Source organism: Penaeus monodon, chromosome 34 (assembly GCF_015228065.2).
Source record: "Penaeus monodon isolate SGIC_2016 chromosome 34, NSTDA_Pmon_1, whole genome shotgun sequence".
Lineage (NCBI taxonomy): Eukaryota > Metazoa > Arthropoda > Malacostraca > Decapoda > Penaeidae > Penaeus > Penaeus monodon.
In genome coordinates, this window is record NC_051419.1 from 12,986,835 (window position 1) to 12,988,542 (window position 1,708).

Sequence of the window (1,708 nt, forward strand, 5' to 3'; positions counted from 1 at the left end):
TTCAAAAATATTTTGATTGGACATCATTTATTTTTTTCCCCCATCTTTGTTGCAGAAGTAATAATGTTATTGCTTTTATTTGAAGTTTTGCCTTGTTTTTGGTCGTTTTAAGTCCACCTCAAGGGCAGACTGAGTTCCTCTCATGTCCACACAGGGTGAATGGCGAGGAAAGGTATTCAGCCGTCACTCAGTTTGAGGCCACAGATGCACGACGCTGCTTTCCATGCTGGGATGAGCCTGCGTTGAAAGCTACCTTTGACATTACGCTTGTCGTGCCAAGCGACCGAGTGCCTCTCTCTAACATGGTATGCTGGCTTGTGTTGCGTTTTTGAAACCTTGCTAAAACGTGTTCACTGAGGTTGTTTGTTTGTAGGTGGATGATTTTTATTTTTCAGGAATGATGTGATGGTCATTTTACTGCCTCCTTTCTAGATTTTTTTTTACATAGGGAGTGTTTGAATTTAGATACGACTGCTTTTTTAAAAATAGCAATAAATAGTTACATTTCAGGCTCTCGCAACAGATATTTATTTTTACTGTCAGTGTTAAGTAACTGTATGAACTTTTGTTTTGAAAGCTAAATGTTTGCTTAGGTCTGGCTAGAATTATTAATTATTTTTATTTGATAAAATGTTATGCATAACTATGAAATAATTTTTTCCAGTGGGTATTTTTAAAACTATCTGTCAATGCAGGTTTCATTTTGGAAATTTATGGAAGGCTGTGCATATGTATTCTTATTGAAAATGAGCACTTTTGTATAGATAGCTTCAGTAGATGCTGTTAGTGCAGTGAAATACTTTGAATGTGTTGTTAGCATTGATGCTATAGCTATATGCATTTTGACTGTAAGGTTCTAAGAAATTCATTTTCATATCTGAATTATTTTCCTTCTTATAAATGTATCTTGATCATTCATTGTTTAAACATGCTTTTGCAAATAAATTTCTTTATGATATGTATAGGTATTCTTAGTGTATTAAAATAGCATTTATGAAAATATTCCTTGCAAAATAAAAATACATGCATACCCTCTCAAATCCAGCCTGAGATCTCGAGAGAACAGCACGAGTCTGACCCCACTTTACAAATTGTGAAGTTCGCCACATCTCCACTCATGTCAACATACCTGGTTGCTGTTGTGGTTGGAGAGTATGACTTTGTGGAGGATACCTCTACTGATGGGATAAAAGTAAGTGTGAAGGAGTCATGAAAAAGGAAGTTATATACTAGTCACTTGAAGTCATATGAGAGGAAATGATGGATGAGAACTTGCTAAGCTGTATAATTTTTTGTAAGAAGATATTGCTTTAATAATTGTGTTGGATTGATAAAAGCTAAGTTGTGGTACCTGTGAGATTGTCAAGAACGTTTTAACTGTTTATGCATTTACTTTAGTGGTTGTGAAAATGACTTGGATGAAACGAGATCTTATCTCTTTCCGGAATAGTTTATATTTTTCAGAAAATTAAATTGTATTTTTGTTCAGATTATTTTCCATTACAAAATAGTTCTTACTGTTATAATAATGGTTTCTTTCCTCTTGATAGGTACGAGTTTATACTCCTGTTGGCAAGAAGGAGCAAGGGAAATTTGCCCTAGAGGTTGCGACAAAGGTTTTGCCGTACTACAAGGACTATTTTAATATTGCTTACCCATTGCCCAAAATGGATCTCATTGCTATTGCTGATTTCTCTGTAGGTAAGTC

At 34.8% G+C, this 1,708-nt stretch overlaps 1 protein-coding gene across 1 annotated transcript in view; it reads left to right on the forward strand.

Annotated features, from left to right (window-relative positions):
* LOC119594608 (puromycin-sensitive aminopeptidase-like) overlaps positions 1–1,708 on the forward strand; it is a gene marked incomplete in the record, with an annotated part of 34,909 nt that overhangs the window by 7,709 nt on the left and 25,492 nt on the right. Inside the window, 2 exon segments of the mRNA XM_037943659.1 lie at positions 1,046–1,192; positions 1,551–1,701. Coding sequence (XP_037799587.1) covers positions 1,046–1,192; positions 1,551–1,701 — 298 coding nt within the window.